Consider the following 22,197-nt stretch of genomic DNA (forward strand, 5'->3'; position numbering starts at 1 on the left):
AAAGCTACTCAGATTCTACACATGCACGGCTGATTGTGAAGAATTATTTTCTTTCTTGTCTTCAAAATCAACTGATGCTGAATAGAGAAAGGGAGTTAAGGAGACGCAACTAGATAGAAAGAGAAAGAAACTAAAAATGTTATTAAATCTAAGGTGACATAGCTTGAGAAAGATAGAGAGACGGATAGACAGAGACACTGGAAGAGATGTAGTCAGGGAGAGAATGAAATTTGAGGAGATGTCGTCGAATAAAGAGAATAAGTTAAAGAGATATCGAGAAGGGAATGGAAAAGAGAGGGAGTTGAGAAAACATTAAAAAACTATCACATAATATACATGCGTATCACTTGTTGTTTAAGTATTTAAACGAGTGATTTTACATGATTTAAAAGTACATTTGAAACTTTAAAAAGTTAAAATTAAAAAAAAAAAAGTTCAGAGCAAAAATATGCTATTGGTCCAAAAAAAGAAAAACTGGTCTCATCATCGCTATTGCTATTGAAGGCATAACAGAGAAGTGGGTCCTAGTCATCTTCGGGTTTGCTCGGGTTAGGTAATGATGCAAGGGCGAAGGACACGTGTTACAGTTACACACCTGTAGTCTTAAGGAAGCAACGACTATAATTGTTTTCCTTCCCTCATTAATCTAATTAACTTGTCCGAGAGGTATTTAAAAAAAAATGGAGACGAAAAGGATTTTGAAAGGTAATTAATTAGTTCATACTGCCTGCTGCCACGTACGTTACAAATTTAGTGAGAGATTAAGATACTTACGTACTAAGTTAACATACATCACATCGTCTCAATATATATATACAAGTCATAATAAATCAGATGATCAAAGTTTATCTAAAGACTTGATTTGTATATATATACACATATATATACATTATGAAGCGTCACGCTTCCTCTTTCGTAATTTATTAATTGAGATCGATGTTTGTGTGGCGAATCAATCATGTATATAAGCGGCCGATCGAGTAGCTATAGCTAGCTAGCCATCAAGGTATAATAACTAAGGAGCTAGCTAGGAGGAACGGAAGATACGGCGGCGCGGCCATGGATGGTGAAAAGAGCAAGATCCTGATATTCGGAGCGACTGGTTATCTGGGACAGTTCATGGTCAAAGCAAGCGTTTCCATGGGCCACCCCACTTTCGCCTATGTCCGCCCCATCAACCCCAGCTCCGACGACCCTTCCAAACTCCTCTTGCACCGCCACTTCCAGTCCATCGGCGTCACCATTTTCCAAGTACGCACACGGTCGGTCCATTAATGATCCCGCTCTACGTTTAATTAATTATTAAGACTTCTCGAATTAGCTAGTTTGTTTGTTTTTTTTCTGATTACCGCCAATTAACTTTGACGTACGTGTGGAAGGGAGAGCTAGAGGAGGAGGAGAAGCTTGTTTGGGTGCTCCGGCAGGTCGACGTCGTTATCTCGACACTGGCAGTGCCTCAACATCTCCATCAGCTCAAGCTTATCACTGCAATGAAGCGGGCCGCCAACATTAAGGTTCATGACATACGTATATATGTATATATATGGTTAATTAATTAGTTTCGGATTTGATGAGTTTGAATGATGATGATGATGATGATGATGATGATTATTGTATTGGCAGAGGTTCGTTCCCTCAGAATTTGGGAGCGACGTTGACAGGGTGAGAGGGCTGCCACCTTTCCAAGCTCTGCTCGACAACAAGAAGAAAGTAAGGAGGGCAACGGAGGCAGCTGGATTATCATACACCTATGTGTCGGCCAACTCGTTTTCAGCCTATTTTATAGATTTCTTGCTCCACTCCCATGACAAGAGCGATCAAGTTACCATCTATGGAAGTGGTGAAGCCAAGGGTAAGTACTTCTCTGTCTTTTCATATTAAGAGGGTGTTTGGCTTAGTGGTTTACCGCTTATAAGCTATATAAGTAACATTTAAGTTAAGCAGTATTTTTGAGTGAAATGTTTGATAACCCAAATTAGCTTAAACACTACTATAATAGTATTTGAGAAAAGCTGGTATCCCAAATTTTTGCACAAAGTGCTACTACATTGGCCAAGTAAAAGACTATTCTACCCTATCCCATCATCTTCCCTTTGCTTTAGCCATTACTGTCGCTATTGTCGTCGGCCCTTCTCCATAACCAGGTCGCCGTCGTCCAATTAGGCCGCCGCAAGCAGTCGAAGTGTTGGTGGGTCATGTCATCGCTACATCTGATTCTAGATCTGTCGCCACAAGTCACCAAGCGTCGTCAACCTTTCTCCATTACCACCGTCGCCATCAGGTGCCACCTCCAGCCTCGATCGTCGCATCCTTCTCCATCGTCAGTGGCATCCCCAACCTGTAAATATATATATAATATATATATTGTATATATATTAATCGTAATATTTTTAAGAAAAAAATAAAAGATGTATATATATTATATTAATATATTTTTTAATAAGTATGTATAATTTATCTAATAAAGATGTGTTATAATATCATGTTTATTTTAGTCTTTTTATCAAATTTTGATAACTTATCAGTTTTTACAAACCAAATACATAACTATTAATTGACAGTTTAAAAATATATTTATTCAAATACGTTATTAACTTAAATATTATATAACTTTTATGCTAACAGCAAACTAACTTAAAAGCTCTAATAAAAAAGGATAAGCTAGGTAGCCTCTAAATTTGGTTCATAAATCGACAAGCTTATAAGTTCTTTAATTTCGTTGACTGTGTCATTGATGTGGATGCTTATTCAACTCACCACATATATACACTTGACATATATAGCCGTGCTAAACTACGAAGAAGATGTGGCAGCGTACACAGTGAAAGCGAGCACAGATGAAAGAACGGCCAACCGGGTCATTTACTGTCGGCCGCCGGGCAACGTTGTCTCCCAGTTGAATCTGCTTTCGTCCTGGGAGCACAAGACTGGGCGGACTTTCACAAAAGGCCACCTCCCCGAGCAAGATATCATCGACCTCTCCCGAAGTACGTATGTGCTGTATTTAGCTAGAGCTAGCTTAAAGTATAGGGTTTAAGTTTGAAAATAATGAAAAGAATTAACTCCGACTTGTAGCTCTGCCGGCGCCGGAAAACATAAAGATGGCCATACTGTACAACGTATTTGTTGAAGGAGCAGAGACGAGTTTCGAGCTGGGAGAGGAGGAGTTGGAGGCGTCGAGGCTCTATCCAGACTACGACTACACTTCAGTAGATAAGCTCCTCGACATTTGTTTGCTTAGTCCGCCCAAACCAAAATTGTCCACATTTACTTGATCCATATCATCGGCCGGTCATAATAACTATAAAAACAAATTATATTTTGTAATATATATATATATATGTGTGTGTGTGTATATATATATATGATTGTAAAAAAAAAATGTTAAATTTGTTACAATCTTTTAAAGGGTGACTTGTGGTAGTGTTGACAATGGGACGAGATTAATTAGTCTATCTCATTCAGCATTTTTTTTTCTCTGTAAATTTGAATTGTATTAAAAAAACTAACGCAAAAAAAAAAAAAAAAAAAAAACCCAAAGCATACCCCACTACACATATAAAGCAAGAAACTAACACTATGTTCAGAATTCCAACAAATGAAGTGGGATCTAAACAAATAATAATAAAAAAAAATACATCTCAACCAAAATCTAACCAAACCTATTCAAACATTTACATTGATCAACTCACTTATTCATCAAGATAAATAGCATAAACCAAAGGAGTAGCAAAAGGTCTTCAAATCATATCTTGTGATAACAAACTCCAGGATCAAACACTCATGGATTTAATGCCATGAGAAATTCAACCACAATGATAATATGTACACAGATAAAAACTTGACCAAAGGAATGTACCAGCTTTGATCTCCAAAGTTTACTGTGGTGCAACCAACCCTAGGATGCTCACTGACACAAACACCTAGGGCCATCTCTGTTAATTCATAACTTACTCAAAGGTCGTCTATTGTTTACTACGAAGACGTGGAGTTCTATCCACTCCAGGTTATTAATCAGAATGACATGCTTGAGCAAGGAAAACTAGTTGGTAGGACGCCAGCCATATAAGATAAATGGAGACAAAGCCACTCCTCACGACAATATCTACACAAGTAAAAGCTATGATCAATTGTATGTACCAACTTTGGTCACTAAAGTTCACTGTGATGTACTCAATCCTGGGATACTCACTGACACAAACACTCAAATCCAACTCATTCTAATCATAACCTACTCAAGGGCCATATACCTTTTGACTGTAGACTCCAAGTTACTAAGCAGATAAACTCTCCTGAGAGTTGGGAGTCGTCAAAAATATTATCGCAAAGCACAACCTTGGAAATATGAGAAAAAGAGAATGGTGACCAACAGTGCCCACACGGTACACTATACTTGATGAGCCAAATCGAAGATTTTTGGTAAACCAATATAATTGAACTAGGGTCGGCTTAAGAATATCTGTGCCCCTAAGGAAGAATTATTTTGGTATTTCTTTAATAATATAAATAAATATTACAAATTATTTAAAATTTACTTTTCTTAATTTTTCAGATGCAAAATTACTAATTAAATTTTTACATTCAAATTTAGAAAATAAATATTTTTCAATTGATAATATAACCAAATTACTTAATCTTTTTTGTGATGTAGTTGAAAGTAAATAAGATTTTATTAATTTTAATTTTGAAAAGCTTATTTTTGCTATAACTTCAGTAACATGGATGTTTAATAGTATTTTATAAGTCATCCATACATTTAGAAAAGAATTTTCTTTTTTCATAAAATTTAGTACTGCAAGTGGTGCTTTTATTTTCATGGTTATAATTTTTTAAGAAAAATTAATTTTGAAAATAAATTTAAATAATCAATATTAGAGAGCATGTTATGTTTTAGAATAGTATTTATTGCCTAACATAAGAAAATGAGTTGTGGGCTTGGAGAGTTGGGGGATTTTCTCATCTAAATGAAATAACAAAATAAACAGAATATGAACTCAAACAAAAACCATCATGAAATAAAATTTCAAATGATATGAGACCTTATTCTTTTAGGGTTTCTCTTTTTTGAAGATCTTTATTAACCTATACCTTAAGCTGACCCTTGAATCGAACTATTGTTAATTATTGTGAGTATACAATACAATTGCAACAAATAGTCTATTTAATAATAATTTAAATTTTTATAAGCCAATCAAAACTCTACATCATTTGTGGCTTAGTAAGATTTTCTTTAATTAACAAAGTTAAGTCAATATTCTTAGTGTGATTTTGTTCACCCAAGGTGAACGTAACCGTCGTTAGTTGAGGGTTAAAATTGCTTTTGAACATTTGCTCCATCAGTGAAATTGCAGCCCAATATTTTGAATACTCATTCCCCATTCTCTCTCTCTCTCTCTCTCCCTTTTATACAACCCAATAATTTTTTATTTACTCGCCCATCCTAGAGCTTCTATCTTCCTCATTCATTTTCTCTCTTTCTCCATCGCTGATTAGTGGTTAATTTTATAAAAATTTTGTTATAATTATACCCTTCTTTTGATCTTAAAAATAGTTTAAATTAGATATTAATATATATTTTATGGTTATATGCAAGTTTAAATTGAAAAATGAATGAAATGAAATTTTAAAGTAAAATTTAATAATAATAATAATAATATATAAAATTATATATAATACATATACATCATTATGTGCATGCATGTAATATATATATAATATAATATAATATATATATGTGCCATGTATAATACATATATATAATATATAATTTATTAATAACATTAAATTATTTTTATTTTTATTTTTTAGGCATGAAGAATTAAAGCCCATGAAGACTTAAAGTCCATGAAGAATTCAAGTCCATGAAGAAATCAAACCCATGGAAAAGTCAAGCCCATGAAGAATTCAAGTCCATGAAGAAATCAAGCACATGAAAAATTAAAGTCCATGAAGAATTTAAGCTCATGAAGAATTAAGGCCCAATTTGAGCAACCCATGGAAGATATTATTTGGAGAAGGCCCAAGGATTATTTTTAATCCTAATGAAGATTAAAAATCAATTTATAGAAATCTATTTTTATTTTTTATGTGAGAGCTTTATTAGGTGTGTTTTTTAGCTAAAATCCACTTAACTATTAGGTGGATATTATAGCTAAAATCCATTTAACTTTATGAATGCTTTATTAGGTATGTATTTTAGCTAAAATCCATTTAATATTAGGTGTGTATTATAGCTAAAATCCATTTAACTTTAAGTGTGTGAGTGCCCATTAGATATAATTATGTCTAATTGAATAATTGAAATTGTGTGGTTTGTATTGCATCTTGTGGCCTATAAATAGCTCACTTGATTGCATTTGTAAGTGTGATTATTATTCTTGAATCAAAGTTTAGTTGTTTCCTTATAATTCTCTCTTTGAGAATTGTTCTTGTTCTTTCCCCTTTTCTTTAGTATTCTCTCTTGTGATCTTACTTCCTTCCTTTCTTCTTTTAAATTCTTATGTCATTTATTATTACTTTATTATTCACCGCCTAAATGGCCGGTTAATTTGTGCCTTTAAATTTCTGCAATTTTCATTCTTGTCATTTAATTGTTCACCGCCTAAATGGACGGTTAGTTTCTTGCCTTTAAATTCTTGCAATTTTAATTCTTGTATTTTAATTATCTACCGCCTAAATGGCCGGTTAGTTTCTTCTATTTTAATTCCTGTCATTTAAATTCTGTTATTTAAATTATGTCATTTAAATTGATGTCAATTAATTTAATAGAGATGAGTAGCTAAATCTAATCTTGGGTTAAGGCAAGGACAGTGTCTAACGCCAATGATTCCCAAAGAAAGCTACGCTTTAAATGAGTAACATTGGTTTAAACTTCAATATGAGTGTGTTTTGATTATTGAAAAATCACTAGGTTTGGATTGGAGCGTAAGCCTAATTTAGAGCTTTCATGTCACGCATGAGAGTTACTAGAACTGGAAACGCTATCACACCCAAACCCGGATGATTAATTTAGTTGTTTTGTGTATTAATTGTAATTGAATTTATGGTAGTTTCTTAAATTAGAATCCCGCATATCATGTATGGGGATTGCTTAAACTAGAGCTATCATTATCTTTAATTACATTTAATAACAAATCCTCATATCTGAAATTAAATTAATGTTGCTAATCTTTTATGCTAATATTTGGGAATCAACGGGTTGGCACTGAAATTGTCTTAACTCAAGTACTTTCCAATCTCATATTCTCACGTTTAGTATTTATTTCAACTTCTGTCTTGCTTTATTTTCTAGTATTTGTTATCTAAAAAAATCATAAAAAATCATGTTATCAATCCATCTAAATGCGTGTGCGTGTGTGTGACATTCTTTTTTTTCTTTTGCCATAAATAAATCTCTCAGTGGACGACCTGGACTTATCCAGAAAGTATAAATTTAAATTTGAACTACAACTGCACTCGTACACTGACGAGTATAAACCTCTCGCCTAAATAAATAAATAAAATATAAAATTTTTATTGTGTTTTGTTTTGTGTTTTAATTGCAGGGTGAGAGTGCAGTCAATCGCGTCTCCTCCATTTCCGACATTTGTTTCCACTAGCTCGAGTGTGCGTCCCCTCCACATTCAGTCTCCTCTTCAGTAGCGATCGCTTCCTCCCTAGCTTGCGACCGTCGTCTGTCACTTCCTGCCTCACATGAAATCATCATCATCGTTAACCGTCGCTTCCTGCCTCGTGTTCGACTACCATCGAGGTCGCTTCTTCCCCATCCTACGACTGTCGTTACCGTCTGCCACCGTTGCTGTCGCTTCCTGTCTAGTCGTCACCGTCGCAGCCTCTTCCTACCTCAGCTGTTACATTTCCACAACTAAGCAACCCTGATTCTCAAATATTTGTTTCTTCATTACTGCTCTTCTTCCTTAACCAAGTTCGATCTCTACACTGCTCTTGCTTCTTCGTTATGTTTATAAGTGGCTATAGTTATTTTCTTACAGTTAGGATTTATTTATTTATTTTTTTTTTTTAGAAACTAACTCACACACAGAGTGTTATCATGTTGTAAAATTAATTAATACCCACACTAATGATATATTGACTTTTGAAGAAGAAATATTAGATGTCTAATGAAGTAATGGATAATTTCTATTGAGTTGCAGGAAGAGGTAGATGGTGGTGATCACACTTAGTCTGATCGTATTCAAGAGAAGGACTGGATATATATCTCATGTAAGTCGTAAGATGCAAATTAACTTTTATACATTTACATATTCTTTAATACTTCTATCTTGTAATTGTGAATTTTTATTTAGTTGCAAGAGGAGCTAGATGTTGGTGACAAGTCCCTACTCGCTTGCCATCATGAAGAGAACCAGACATCTTCTTCTATGGTAACAAATTCCACTTTTATATGACTATATATTTGTCAATGCTATCGAATTGCCACGTTGTATTTTTGTTGCATTGCAAGAGGAGATGGACAGACGATCAGTATGAGAGCAAGCACCATTCAAATTTCATCGTACACCTTTCACCGATCCCAGTCGACAGAAAAAGAGAATGAAATTTGCAGCTACGAAAAGGACATGAAAGGCCGTAATGTCAACTGACACTGTAGATCTTGTGGTTATTCGGATAGCCCTGGAAGCAACGAAGCAACACCATGAGGCTGAAGAAAAGGAGGACGTTGGTCCTATACCCCCTCTAGGATACACCCAGTACTTAATCTCCCAAGATGAGATCCAGTAAGTGTCTACCTTTTATGCCATCAGTAATACGAGTACCCGTATAATAATTCTTGTTCATTGTAGGCGTACCACCGGTCACGTATAGCATGTTGTATTGAGTATGCTCCGCTATATAGAATGAGAGATGAGCTGGTTAGAGGGGTAACACATCGACAACTACATGTGTTACCACCGACGGATCAGAAATATGCAATCACCATCTGGTGGGATCTATGACAAAAAGTATGTCATTGTGTCATTGACACTTTTTGTGAGCATATATTACAATTTATATTAAAGCCTTTTTTTTTAAATCTTTATTTAGTCTATTAGGGATGTTTAACCTTTTTTCCAGGGGTATATGCAATATCTATGGACAATGGAGTTTGAGAAGGGCTAGAAGCAGTACACGCCTTCTGAGGTTAAGCTCCCCAAAGAATGAACCCATTTTGTCTTAAGGGAACTTGACAAAGATTTTCCCTGGTGGACCGTATATTACGTAGGTGTTATTTATATATTCTTTCATTTTTTTATAGTCTAGCATGACTAATGTGTTCCTGTTACAATCAGGCGTTACTCCTGTGTGCTGAAGGAAATGAGCATTGGGAACTATCAAAAATCTGCTTGAATGATAGGAAAATCATCGTATACGACCATATGTTAATGTCCATTGAAAGCATAAAGAAAAGAATCAATGAATTGAACCCATTGTCCAAACTCCTATCCATTCTCCTAGTTAATAATGATTATTATAAGCATTGTTTGATAGTTACGCATTCATACCAAGATTGGGAGGTGGAGGTTCCTAATCTAGTGTAGAGGTCGATCCCTCAGCAACAAGACGGGTACTGCATTCATATTTAAGTACTATTGCATATTCCAAAACATTAAAATGTTATTAACTGATATATTTTGTATATAACTAGCATTATTTCTAATATAGGAGTAGCTGTAGGTGCTTTGTATTAATACGTGAAGGACATTTTACAGCACAGGGAAGATAAATAAGAGATGCACTCTATGAAAAATGACACTCAGAACGAAGGTACATTACCTTTTACCTGTATAGATATAACATTCCAAGTGATAGATGGTTGTGGCCTAATAAGTTATGAACAATTGTATAGTTCTTAATTTTTTGTATAACTAAATTTGGGAAAAGATTCTAAAAAATAGATAAACTTTGCCTTATATGAATTGCCTTACAGAAATAAAGTTCAATTGGAGTACTCTTCTTCATATAAGGAATCAGTCTCGATCGGACTCCTACATGAATGTTGTGGGTGAATGAATGTTTAGACCGATCAATGAATCGGATTGAACGGAATCAGTCCAATCGAACTCCTACATGAATGATATGGGTGAATGAATGTTTATACCGATCAATGAATCGGATCGAAAGGAATCAGTTCGATCGGACTATTCAACGATCTTACACGAGATGGGTTGGTCAATAGTCCGATCGGACTTATTCATTTTGTGATCGGACTCTTCATATAAAGAATTAGTCCAATCAGACTGATTTTATTTGTGATCGGACTCTTCACAATCCGATCCACAACGTCATCAAAAAATGCATATGAACAGTCCAATCAATGAATCGAACTGATCATATACGAAAATCAATCTGATTGAACTATTCACCATTCCTACATGAATGCGATGGGTGAATTATTCGATCGGACTATACAATAATGTTATCGAACATTACATAAATAAAGGAATCATTCTGATAAATATGGGTAAATAGTAATGATTATGTTACCAATCAAAGAAATGTTCGATTGAACTGATGCCACCACGTTATAGAAATTGCATATAATCAGACCATACAAGCCAAAGATCAAATCTAAATGATCGAAGTATACAATAATGTGAAATCATGCTTGAATGAATTGAAGCGAATCACTAGTATGGTAGTATAAGCAAAAATATTTTTTTTTTACTGTATATTAGATACACGCAACGGAATATAATATACACATCATACATAGGTTAGGTATTTAAACAACATGCATATTCAACAATTGAATACATAATACATAAATAAATGTATACTTGATGTCCGATGAAGGGATGAAATACATAACTGGTTTTTGTATTGAGACAGAGTTCACCTCAAGATGTGGTGGTCCTAGTCAGTCTACACCTAGTATGCAGTAGGGTATCGTTTTAGTCATCTCTTCCTGTGCTAGACATAGAGGATTTACGTATCACCGGTGATCGTGTCTCAAAATTATATGTGTAATTATTACACATATAATTTATATAATTTTTCAGAAGAAGTAGAAAGAAGAAGAAGAAAACTACGTGAGAAAATTAGAGTGAGATGAAGGCAGAGGCTCTGCCTATGCCATTAAATAAACCCATTTCCCCTTCCCTCAGCTGAATATAATTCTCACGTTTGTGCAGCCACCCTCCTCAATTATTCTCTTAATAATTTAGAGGTTAATATGCAATTTTACTATGTACTGTGCAATTTCAATCGTCACCTGCAATCAATAATTGATTTACAGTATATACTATGCACTATGCATTTCAACTATGCATTATTGGCATGGGGGCTAATGGTCAACTTTTGACCAATCAATTTTAGAGATATTTTGGGCACACAATTTCGATACCAAACGTAACACTATATGGTGTGTGACTTTCTAGATTCACTACACGCAAGCAATCAGATAACACCGAAATTCTTTTTGGTGTCGATTAATCCATTGACCCATCACCGGAACTTCTTTAAATCCCAATGACGTTCCGAGAGTTCTTGAATAGCGCCTAACAACAGTTCAGGATAGTATAGGTGGTAGTGAAATCTAAACATGGCCACGGTTCATGAACCGCCGGTTCCGGTTCATGAACCGCCAGTTCCGGTTCAAGAAATCTTTGAACCTGAACCGAACCGCCCAAGGGCGGTTTGGGACGGTTCGGTTCCGGTTCCGGTTCGTGCCGGTTCGGTCAACGGTTTGGACCGGTTCGGTCAACGGTTTGAGCCGGTTCGGTCAACGGTTCCGGTTCCGGTTCAAACCGAATTTTTTTAATTTTTTTTAAATATTGTTGTATTCAATTTTGGTCCTTGTTCCGTTGTTCGGTTCGGTTTGGTTTCAATTTTTAATTGTTAAATGTAATTGTAAATATAAATATTCTCAACCATATTTTTAATAAAAAAACACTACTAAAAATTGAAGAAATATAAGTAATAATTTCATTAAAAATAATTAAAACAACTAAACAAGTATGTAATACAAGTAATTAATTTTTACAAATGTGAAAAATAAAAAATAAAAAATAGAATTAGACTTAATTTCATTAAAAAATAATTACAACAAAAATGTAATACAAGTAATTAATTTTTACAAATGTGAAAAAAATAAAATATGGACTTGGATCCTACGCATCTTCATTGGAGTCGGAAGTCGCCGTTGTTGAACCATCATTAACCCATTCGTCAGATGATGATGAATGGATAAGTTCTTCTTGACGTCGCATGTTAGCTCTTTCCCAATCATCGAGGCAAACTTGAGCTTCCAATGATTCTGGAGCCAATCTTGATCTTCTTTCGTCCAAAATGTTGCCTCCACTACTGAATGTTTGTTCAACGGCTACAGTTGAAGCTAGAACTGCAAGAAGTTGACTTGCAATAATTGCAAGAGTTGGAAATGTCTCCTTGTGCCTTTTCCACCATCTCCTTTTGGTGTTTTCTTGAAATGAATATTAAAAATATCAGAAGTAGAAATTTTTCCACCTCCCTTTTGTTGAGTTTCACTCTCTTGTGTTTGAAAATTTTGAGTTTCAAACTCAACATTTTCAACATTTTCAAAATTTCTACCTTCACTTGCCATTTTTTTGAAAAAAGTATGATAATAAAAAAATATAATAATGATAAAATAATATAGTAACAAGTAATAAATAATTAACAATATAATTGAATAAATTGATAAATAACAAAATGAGAAGATTGAAGAAATTGAAATTGAAATATTAAATGAGAGACAAAATTGAGAGAATAATAGCTTGAGACTTGAGAGAGAGAAAGTGTGAAAAATGAGTGGAGGAGGGAGGGGTATATATAGATAGGAATTATAAAATTAAAAAAAAAATTAATAAAATTGGAATTGGACCGTTGGCTGCCAACGGTCCAATTTTGGACCGTTGGGGGGGGAGGGAGGGGTGCTGCACGGGGGGGTGGTTGGGGGGGGGGGGGAGGGGGGGGTTGTTCCGGTTCCGCGGAACCGAAACCGGCAGTTCCGGTTCCGGTTCCGCGGAACCGGCGGTTCCGGTTCCCCGGAACCTTGAACCGGAACCGGACCGAATTTCGCCGGTTCAGTCTGGTTCTGGTTCGGCCGGTTCCAGGTCCGGTTCCGGTTCGAACCGCCGGTCCGGTTCAATTTTGGCCATGACTAGTGAAATCTCACTTCACGTGAACCTATTACAGTTAACGATTACTGTGTGTTATAATCATTCCATCACCTAACGTCCCGACTGAACGAGAGTCATGAAGTGACAAACTCACAAACTTAGTAACTATGTGACAAATCTTATTAATGTGACTAGATGACACCTTAAGAAACACACATTTCCTGACTTTCAATCTGTCATGGGCAGCGACTATCATGTCACATCAATAGTAGATCACATAGGACGTTCACCCCATCAAATACCGACGAGGGCGACGGATCCTATTCTCAATACCTGTTTCCATATATCGGTAATACAGAACCACATAGATGAACTTTCCTACATCCTAATTGGATAGTTCAGCTCATTAACAAATCCCGGACACCAATACACAAAACAACCGTGCCGGTTCAAATCTAAGGATTAACACATTATCACAACCTAATGATATGACCATTATTCACCAGATCATATGGTTAGTCATTGGTGTCATATTCAGCTGATCGTTCCCTAATGACCACCCACATATTTACAAGTGACATCTCATGTCATATGGTTTGCGACACACCATCTTCCCATTGGTATCTCCATACCGAACGGGGTAGTAACCCCTATGCTAGTCCATATTTAATTACTCGGACTCTCTATCCAAAGAATCTAAGGATTAGGAATAGTTTAAGATATTTTGTTACAAGAGAATCTTGTCACACAGTCTCAACACCTTAAAAATAAGATTCTCACATAGAAAATTTATGGACTCATTAATATAATTGATTGGAGAAAATATGAATAAAGAAAATCTTGTCTTTTATAGATTTATACAAAAACACAATCAATACATTAAAACAAGCCCGCTATATGTCATTCAAATCTAGTATCAGAGCACACAATACTAATACAAATAACCTATTATTCTCAAGTGATCAACAATTAGTTCTCTCGAACTAACATAAAGAAAGAAAAAAACATAAGAAAAAAAAATATAATGAAGATGATCAAATCAATCTAAGTTCATTCTAGATCTTCGAATGATTTGGAAGAAACCCAAATTGATGGAACAAGCCCTATCAAATCGTCAAATTATATGGAAAGAACCCAGATTGATTCAATATTTTTCATTTTTTTCTTCTTCTTCTAAGGATTTTTCTTCATCTTCTTCTATTTATTTTTCTCTCTTTTTTTAGGCGACGTCTATCTTTCTATTTTGATTTTAATTTTATTTAAATTTAATTTTGATTTAGTATAATCTAAATAAAGGATGTTATCTCTTAATTTGGATGAAGGGGATGTGGGTGCAATTAAAGAAATGAACACGAGTTTCTAGTGTCAATTTTAAATCATAGGAAGTGTTCTTAAAATAATGAGTTAAAACTATAATGTGTATACAGTTTATCCTTATCCTAATGTCAAATTAAGGGCAATAGAATGGGAGCCACATGTGGTGACCGGCCTAAGTTGTGTTCAACCATTGACCCCAAAATTAAGTGCAACAGAACATATTATACATAAACACTATGGTGTCCAAAGAGATTATGACAAAACAAATAGTTCAAGCTATGTAAAATGAATCTTATACTTTTAATTATAGTTTACTTTTTTATTTTTTAAGCTAATTTTAATTAATAATGAATTTTGATTATAAAATTGATCTTATTTATTATGACTTAAAGGTTATAGATTCGAGTCAATTTTTTTTTTTTTTTGGTTGTTATGTATTTGTTTTTAAGTGGTCCATCCATAATTGAGTGCATCTAGTAGTTGTCCTCGACTCTAAACTTATTCAAAACTTGTTTGATTTGTAAAAATAGAGTTCAATCTCTCCCAATATATCTTTTAACGATCAAGCTAATTTCAATATTAAAGGTAAAAAAAAGTAATAGTATTTAATGAATGGCTTACTTGCTTTTTGAAATTTATGTCTTCATAGGCATATTATGAGGCAATACAAGTATCTTGATCATATCATGTGCACAATTAAATTTTGGCCCTTGGGTTGATTTGAACAAATAAAGATTTAATTCTAGATCGAGGCACATTCAGGAATTTGGATCGAGTCTCTTACTTAAATTTGGGATGCTTGGATCAAATCTTGACTTATATTTGGAATCTCTTGCATCTCTTTGGGTTGGCCTAAATCTAAATGTATTAGGACATGTGTTTTTTCTAAGAATACTTCTTCATTAATATATATAAAGAACGTTATGAGAAAATAAAAAGATATGGAAAACATTTAAAATTGAATAACTAATTATTTAAGCATTATGATGATTAAGAGAATTTGTAATTTTTATCTATATACAACTATAATAAGTGAAATTATACTATTGTTATGAAATTGTGAACGTATAATTACATCAGTACTATAAAATAATATAAGTTTTAAGATACAAGAAGATAAGACAATACTAAGTTTGAATGGAACCACACAAATGAAACACAAACTCCCAATTGAAGAGAGTAGTAGTGAAGGTTATTGGCCACTCAATTGGAAACACCATCCAATATAAAGACATGGAAATAGTTCAAGGTGCTTCATCAACAATTCAAGATGAAAATACCCAAAAACAAAAAGAGAAAAAAATTATTTTTATCACAAGTGTAATTGATCAGCTCGTTTATGTGTATGACGATTAAGAGAAAAAAATTACACATAACTCTCTATTCTCTTATAATTTTTGACTTTGTTTAAACTCGAAGACAATTTCAAACAAGCATATAGTATATGCCTAACAAAAAATCAAGTAGTGTTGTTATGCATTTTATGAAAAAGCTCTGAAAGAGACATGCATATGTAGTTATGAAGACTACACTATATTTAAGGGACAAACTTATTTATGAGGCAAATTTTGTTTATTAACATGTTGAATTTTTTTATTCTTATTTTTTGATTTGATGTGGAATGAACTCAACATAATCAACATTTCTATCCCACAATGTGTGGAGATGCAAGGTAATAAGGGCCTTATTTTGTGCAAAAGACAATGATAATGTACACTATTATATATTCTTTTGCTTGCTCATTGGTCATTGAATAATTTTTTTTTTTTTTTTGTTAGAGTCAATTCAAATGTTGGTCGGTGGTGTTCTACTAACATTGATCGCAAAGATTGGTGATTTTTCACAAAAAATTAGACAATGCATAAACAAAGAAAGTAGAAATTGTTTCTCCTGAATTCAAAGCGATATTTATTTTTTAGAAAATGATTATGCAAATATTGTGCTCAAATATTGTAATAAAACAAAATATCATTTTATTTATAAAATTATTGCAATAATAATAATGTTTTGAGAAAAAAAAGACCACATTAGTCTCTCAATTTTTTGATTTTTGGACAGAATACTTTTGAATTTTTTTGGCATCAAATTCACCCCTCAACTTTTCAAAATAGTATATTTTCCCCCTAAAATGATAAGTTTTGATTCAATTTACCTCTCAAACTATAGATTTTTTTTTTTTTTTTTTTGTTGTTGCTCAAATGCACTTTTGAACTTGATCAAAGGCCAAAAATTTTATTTACCGATTTAGTTTTCTAAACAATAATATTTAAAAAAAAACCAAATTAATCCCTCAATTTTGATCAAATTAGTTATTTGAATTTTTTTGGACTCAAATTTAACCCTAAACTTTTCAAAATAGATCATTTTCTCCCTAAAATAATAGTTTTGGGCTCAAATTCACTCTTAAAATTGACCAAAATCCAAAAGTTGAGGGGCTAAATTGAGCAAAAAAAAAAATTTAGGAGCCAAACTTGTTTTTTTCCTAACATTTTTGTAGAAACGGTAAAAGGCAAAAAATAATAGAGTAGCAATTAGCAAAAACACAACGCGTCAGGTAGGGGTCGAACCTACGACCTTCTGCTTAGGAAACAGACGCTCTATCCACTGAGCTACAGACGCCTTCACGCCCTTTTCTGCCATTAAAATTATATAATCCGATGTATTCGCGGATTTTCAAATCCGACCCCTTGGAAGAGCCTTAATCGGCGGATTATGCAAAGCACTGGCTCTGTTCTGCAACCACCTCCAGAACAGCAGTGACGCTCTCAAGCAATCGGTGGAACGCCGCCCTATTCCTCTCGGTATAATCTCACGAGAATTTCACTTTGTTCCTTTCAGTATTCACTTCCCTTTGTTCTTCCATGGAGCAAGCTTATTTACTTTTCTTTTTCGACTTGTCTTTGTATTTTTCTTTCATCGTTTTATCTTTCAGATTCTGCTTCTTCGACCTTTGTGCAATGCCTGAACCGCCGGGTGGCGTCCACCACCACCGACCTCAATTTACTTTAGTCCATGTCTTTCGGGACAGTGTCGTTTGAGGAGCTGTTGGGTCACTGCAGCGAGCTCTACAAGAAGAACGAGGCTGATCTTACGGAGCTCGAGGACTGTTTCAGCAGGGTTGGCTTTGTTTGTATCCGGTACAATCTGCCTCCTAAACCCTATGTTCAATTTGGTTTCGGCATTGGCGTTTATTTTCTGTTCCTTTTTGGTCTATAGAACCTGAAATAGATGAGGAAGATGAGACCTCTGAAGATCCATCTGCCCCAACTGAGTCAGAGTTGAAGACGGCTGGTGCAGACGCATTGTATCCTTAATTTTCTTGCTTTAGTCATTGGCCCAAGAGAAAATCTAGGAAAAATGTAGAGAGTAAAATTATTTGAAAGTCCTTAACATTTCTGTTTGCATGGTAGCAGGAAATTATTTGATGTTGTTTTTCAATTTTTCTTTAGCGCTGTAAAGAAAATTAACTCCAAGTGGAAGTTATTTTGAGAAGATCAATAAGCATTCTATCTATTTGTTTAGCCTAGATGTTCCCTTGTTCCTTGTAGGTGGTAGTCTAGATTGGGTATTTGTTCTGGGCTAACCACAACACGGCTATATTGATGACATGCTGACTTTTGTTCTTCCTAAAGTTTGTTTGATTGGAGGACTCATTGAGCTTGAAGGATCTTGGACTTTCGGATGTCTGTCTTGCCACTATAGCATCTGAGGGTGTTGAAGGGAAAAAAATAAGATGAGAAAAAACATAAGATGATCCAATGACATTCAAATATAATGAATTTTTATGTGTAAATTTTTTAATGGAAAAAATCACGGTTGTTAGGATAATAAAGAAAAAATATCACTATGTAGTAAAGTTTACAACAACAAAGTTCAATATTCTCTTTTTAAACCCAAATCCTAATTACACTAAATTTTTAATTTTCACTGGTGTCTGACACGTGATTTGTTTTCCTTAATTAACAAACCAACCATCCTATTTATAGACTAGCTTTCTTGTTCAACAAGATTAAGGTTTTCTTATCCATCAAGATTATGGTTTCTTTACCTAACAATAATTTCTAACTGACTATAAAATAGGATTACAAATTAAACAAGAAACCAATTATGAATAAAAAATAATCTTCAAGACTAATTAAGATTTCTCGCTGAAAATCCTAACAAACTATCATCTCAGCAAGAATTCCTAAAAACATGTGTCCATTCTTCATCAACAACCATGACTATCTGTTACCGATAATCACTATGATCTCTATCACCAAGATCATCATACTCCACCATAAAAGGTACAACCACTTAGGCACATACCGCTCTAAGATTTTCATGGCATAATGTCAAAAAATACATTGCTGAAAAATTATAGTGCAACCCCCATGCTTGATTTCTTTGGGAGCTTTTCAGCCATCGTCATCCTTTCCATCACACACGTGGATTCTCCTTTATCTGTCAAATTTGACCTCTATAAATAAGAGGTGATTCCTCCTATTGACATAAGACTAAAATTCTATGTAGACTACAATCTTTTTATTTTCTTATACTTTTTTGCAAGGACTAATTTAACCATCAAAGAGTCCGTACAGAAAAACACTTCGTGCCCTTAATCGCTTTCTCTTTTACAGATCTTTCAAAAACTAAAAACTCGATACAAATACACTCTCACAATTATAAATTTATTATTATATTTAAATAACAACATAAACAATGCAACAAGGGGTAGAAAAAAAATGAACAAGCCTCTTGGAATGCGGTTAGAAATCGAAGCTTGAGACATTATCTCAAGCATGATTAAAGGCAACTTTATGGTGCGAAGGCAAAACCCTAATTTGGTGAGGCGAGGTGATGGTGCAACATAACGCAATGAAGAAGTAGGTAATAAATTGAATTTTTTTTTTTTAAATCTAGCTTTAGTATATTTTATATCACTATCATTAGTTAATTATTGCTAGCCTTGGAAGAACACCATATATGTTTGCTTGATAGGGGTCGCTTTGGAAGCATCACGGTCGCGGCTATTTTTTTTTTGTTATTTTATATAATGATCTCGAAATATAATTTAATAATATAAAACTATTATTTAAATACTTAATTAAAATATTTTTTTAATTATGACATTCGTCTATTGATATATTATATTTTATATCATATTAATATAAATATACAATACATTAATACAGGATTGTCATTAAAAATGTTATAATTAATTATTCAAAAATTAAGTATAAATAAATTTGATAAAATAATTTTGTATAATATATATAAATTCATAATAATTCTCTTCAAATTTATAACAGTCTTATTTAAAATTAATAATAAATTTACTCATTATTATAAATTAAATTTATTTGTGGGTATAATATTTCTCTTTATATATCTTCAATAATTAATTATCACAGTAGTGTCCACGAGTACTGAGTGCTATTTAGATACTTGAGTTTGATACTTTTACTATGATACAAGTCATGAATGCAAAGTATAAATAAAATACATAATCAAAACATTGAAGATGAGAGTACATATATAATTGGTTCCATATATATATATATATATACCACCTGATTAAGAATCTTACATGATGATTTGCAACTCTGCATGTCCAAACTACAACTCTAACACTGATTCAGCTTCTCACGGCCTCCCATGGCGGAACGCAGAAGAAGAAGAAGAAGAAGAGAGCGCGGCGTGGGTTGGCCCTTGATGAGTTTTCCCAGTTAGACGCTGAACGAGGCCCATAAATTCCTCAGGGCTGACATGGATAACCGTGGGCGACCTCAGATACACAATCACTGGGGCATGGCGGCTTCTTTTGACTGCAGGTTGCTTGGTAGAATTAGCAGAGCTCTTGTTCACCATGAGAGCCGGTGGCCTCGGCCCACGAAGCACGCCGCGCTCAACATTATCAAAGGAACTACTACTACTTCTACTACAAGGCATTATTGTAGTTAACTTAAGAATTAATTAAACTATCTGCTCTTTCTCACACAATATATATATATATGTATATATAGTAGTGATCAGCTTCAATGTCGATGTATGTATTTATATATATGGTGAGGTAGAGAAGAAGAAGAAGAAGAAGAAGAGTAGTATTTATTAATCAAAGAAAGGGCCAAACTAATATATGTATTTAATATTGCATTGCTGGGTCTGCTTTGAATTGGTCTACTGAATCTGAAGTTTCTTTTAATCTGTTGCATGGATGTAAAGTGTATATATATATATATATATGTATATGTATATATAAGTGAAGCTAGTTAGATTGCCGGCTGGGTTTGGTCAATTATGGATGAATTAATAAATTACATATATATATATATATTTAATTAACTAACTTGGTCTGGAATCTGGATCTGATGGAACAATCCAAAGAATGAGTCTAAGAGTCAGCCGAGACCCATGTCAACAATTGTACGCGTCCTTCTTGTATGTTGTGGGAACGAACCAAATTTGGAAAAAAAAAAAAACAACTCAAAAACGGCAACAAAAGTCCCTTAAATTTGTGGTATGGATGAGGTTACTTGTACATATAAAATTATTGAAAAGATTATACATGTCAAAATAACAAAAATATCTCTTTCTTTTTTACAAATTTATTTGCATTTATCCAGTCACTTATGACCGCCTCTTCTCTTTTCTCCACCCCTTTTTTATGGCTGTCTCTAGAACCTCTAATCGCTGCCATCCTGTCATCTCACCTCTCGCGCGTCAACCACCGTTATAGACAATTGTTGAAAGGAGTCGTAGAAAGAGGGGAGAGAAGGGAGATGAGGCAGCCATGAGGTCGCTTGGTGAGGGGAGAGAGAGGAAGAATAGAAAATGGATTTTATGTAATTTTATAAATTAAGGGAGAATATTTTTGTCATTTAACCTATTTTTTTTATAAGTTAAGGTATAAACCAAAGAATATAAGCAACATTTTCCCAGTAAGAAACGAATTCGATCAAATGTTAATCATTCATATTTATGACAACTATACCTCAATGGGTTAAAAAGATTGAAATTAAAGCATTGTCCTGCAGCAACCTTTCAACTAGCTGCTTACTCTATTAAGCAGTTCTTAAACCAGCCAATTAAATATTATCCAACTCAACCCGGCCCCCTTGTCTTAATTATTTTGGGTCTAGAGATAAAAACTAAATCGACCCAAACACCAGTAGACCACCGTAGTTGTACCTAATCGCTGTTTGTTAATATTGGGCTAAAGAAAGAATCAACCATGCATGATTGTCGACAGTTTTAGTTTCATAGCTGCAATATATACAAGTCAGGCGACTGTATTGTTGTGTGGTACAGACATTAATAATAAGGGTGAGGTGAAAGGAGTTACCCTAACACAACAGTTGATCGAAATCATATTTATTCCTTCCTGGTCCTGGGCGGCTGACCTGACTCTTTCTTCTTGGATAGGATAGTGACGGCTACCAACTCTTGGATCTTTCGTGTGTTCCATTCCACCCATTTCTCTTTCTGATTTGCAGCATCAAACTCATTTATGACTCTCCATAGTCTGTTAGTTTTGGATCTAATATTGTAACGAGCAATTTGTGTCTCAGTCGACTTAAAAGATGGGCATTAATTAATTGTTGGGCTTAGAATTCTTGACCCTAGCAGCTAGGCTTGACTCGTTGATAAAAGCTTGGAACTAGTATGCACAATTTCGTGTACAGCACAACTTGTATGGGTGACTTAACATTTTGATTAAATTAAAAAAAATTAAATTGAATCATTGAAATTATCAATTTAGTTTGATTCAATCTATAATTCAGTTTAGTTCTATTTTTTTTTTAATTTTTGTATTGAAAAA

At 34.0% G+C, this 22,197-nt stretch overlaps 2 protein-coding genes and 1 non-coding gene across 4 annotated transcripts; 1 reads left to right on the forward strand and 2 right to left on the reverse strand.

The window, feature by feature from the left end:
- The first annotated feature begins 989 nt into the window (after nt 1–989).
- LOC127806556 (isoeugenol synthase 1-like) lies at nt 990–4,159 on the forward strand. Of its 2 annotated transcripts, none has more exons than XM_052343919.1 (5): nt 990–1,251; nt 1,380–1,514; nt 1,624–1,852; nt 2,805–2,987; nt 3,076–4,159. In XM_052343919.1, exons 1-5 carry the CDS (start codon nt 1,060–1,062, stop codon nt 3,273–3,275), a joined length of 939 nt encoding a protein of 312 aa, XP_052199879.1. In that variant the 5' UTR covers nt 990–1,059; the 3' UTR covers nt 3,276–4,159. The 2 variants fall into 2 exon arrangements, with proteins under 2 accessions (XP_052199879.1, XP_052199878.1); XM_052343918.1 differs by having other exon boundaries at nt 2,784–2,987; nt 3,076–3,481.
- A 12,783-nt stretch (nt 4,160–16,942) lies between these two features.
- Nucleotides 16,943–17,015, reverse strand: TRNAR-CCU (transfer RNA arginine (anticodon CCU)). The gene has a single exon. It is a non-coding gene; the product is annotated as a tRNA-Arg (tRNA).
- Nucleotides 17,016–20,021: 3,006 nt separating this feature from the next.
- Nucleotides 20,022–20,327, reverse strand: LOC127806327 (VQ motif-containing protein 20-like). The gene has a single exon (XM_052343552.1). It carries the CDS (start codon nt 20,325–20,327, stop codon nt 20,022–20,024), a length of 306 nt encoding a protein of 101 aa, XP_052199512.1.
- Between the last annotated feature and the right edge of the window lie 1,870 nt (nt 20,328–22,197).

This window comes from Diospyros lotus, chromosome 7 (genome assembly GCF_014633365.1).
Source record: "Diospyros lotus cultivar Yz01 chromosome 7, ASM1463336v1, whole genome shotgun sequence".
Classification (NCBI taxonomy): domain Eukaryota; kingdom Viridiplantae; phylum Streptophyta; class Magnoliopsida; order Ericales; family Ebenaceae; genus Diospyros; species Diospyros lotus.